Below are 775 nucleotides of genomic sequence, written 5' to 3'. Positions count from 1 at the left end.
TGTTTGTTTTGTTTTTGTATATATATATATTTTTGTTTGTTTTGTTTTTGTATATATATATTTTTTTGTTTGTTTTGTTTTTGTATATATATATATTTTTGTTTGTTTTGTTTTTGTATATATATATATTTTTGTTTGTTTTGTTTTTGTATATATATATATATTTGTTTGTTTTGTTTTTGTATATATATATATATTTGTTTGTTTTGTTTTTGTATATATATATATATATTTGTTTGTTTTGTTTTTGTTTGTGTTTGTTTTGATTTAATTTTAGGCAGTTTTGCATTTATAATTACTTACCGTTTGTTTTGCTCCAGTTTTACTACCAGAGAACCCAGCGGCTTTCTCCATCCAAGAGCTTGCCCAGGTTGTCCCGACCTCCGAACCCATCTCTACAGCAATTATGACTTTTTTGTCGGACAGGTCGGAGGGAGCAACACGTGACGCAGCAGCGGACTTGAGTGAAAATGGGAAAGATGATGATTGAATGAATGAATGAGTGAATGAATGAAGGAATGAATGAATATACATATGAATGACCAGCCGATTGAAAAGAAAGAGAGTGTAGAACAAAAAGCAAAAAAGAGTGATTGATTGTGAGTGGATAGTATGGTATGTGAACCCTCTCCCTAATTGATTATTTACGCTAAAATTATCTATAAGAATTTGAACCATATCTACAGCTAAAAACAACAAAAGTGAAATATATAGTATACTAAAGTTTCATAATTCGTGCATATGGAATAAGCTGATGTTTGTCGGGGAGAGAGGA

The 775-nt window shown here is 29.7% G+C and overlaps 1 protein-coding gene across 4 annotated transcripts in view; it reads left to right on the top strand.

Moving 5' to 3' along the window:
* Nucleotides 1–507, top strand: part of LOC144957991 (cyclic AMP-dependent transcription factor ATF-2-like) — a 26,775-nt gene extending 26,268 nt beyond the window's left edge. For all 4 annotated transcript variants that reach the window (XM_078889569.1, XM_078889567.1, XM_078889566.1 and 1 more), the window contains one exon: nt 321–507. Coding sequence is in view for 2 of the 4 variants with exons in the window: in XM_078889567.1 (XP_078745693.1) it covers nt 321–490 (170 nt within the window). In the remaining 2 variants the exon portion in view is untranslated. The remainder of the gene's footprint in view (nt 1–320) is intronic.
* The last annotated feature ends 268 nt before the right edge of the window (nt 508–775 follow it).

Source organism: Berghia stephanieae, chromosome 12 (genome assembly GCF_034508935.2).
Source record: "Berghia stephanieae isolate SIO BIC M18660-M18661 chromosome 12, UCSD_Bste_1.3, whole genome shotgun sequence".
NCBI classification, from domain to species: Eukaryota; Metazoa; Mollusca; class Gastropoda; order Nudibranchia; family Aeolidiidae; genus Berghia; species Berghia stephanieae.
Note: the sequence above shows the minus strand (reverse complement) of the source record. Positions and strands in the feature narration are given on the sequence as shown.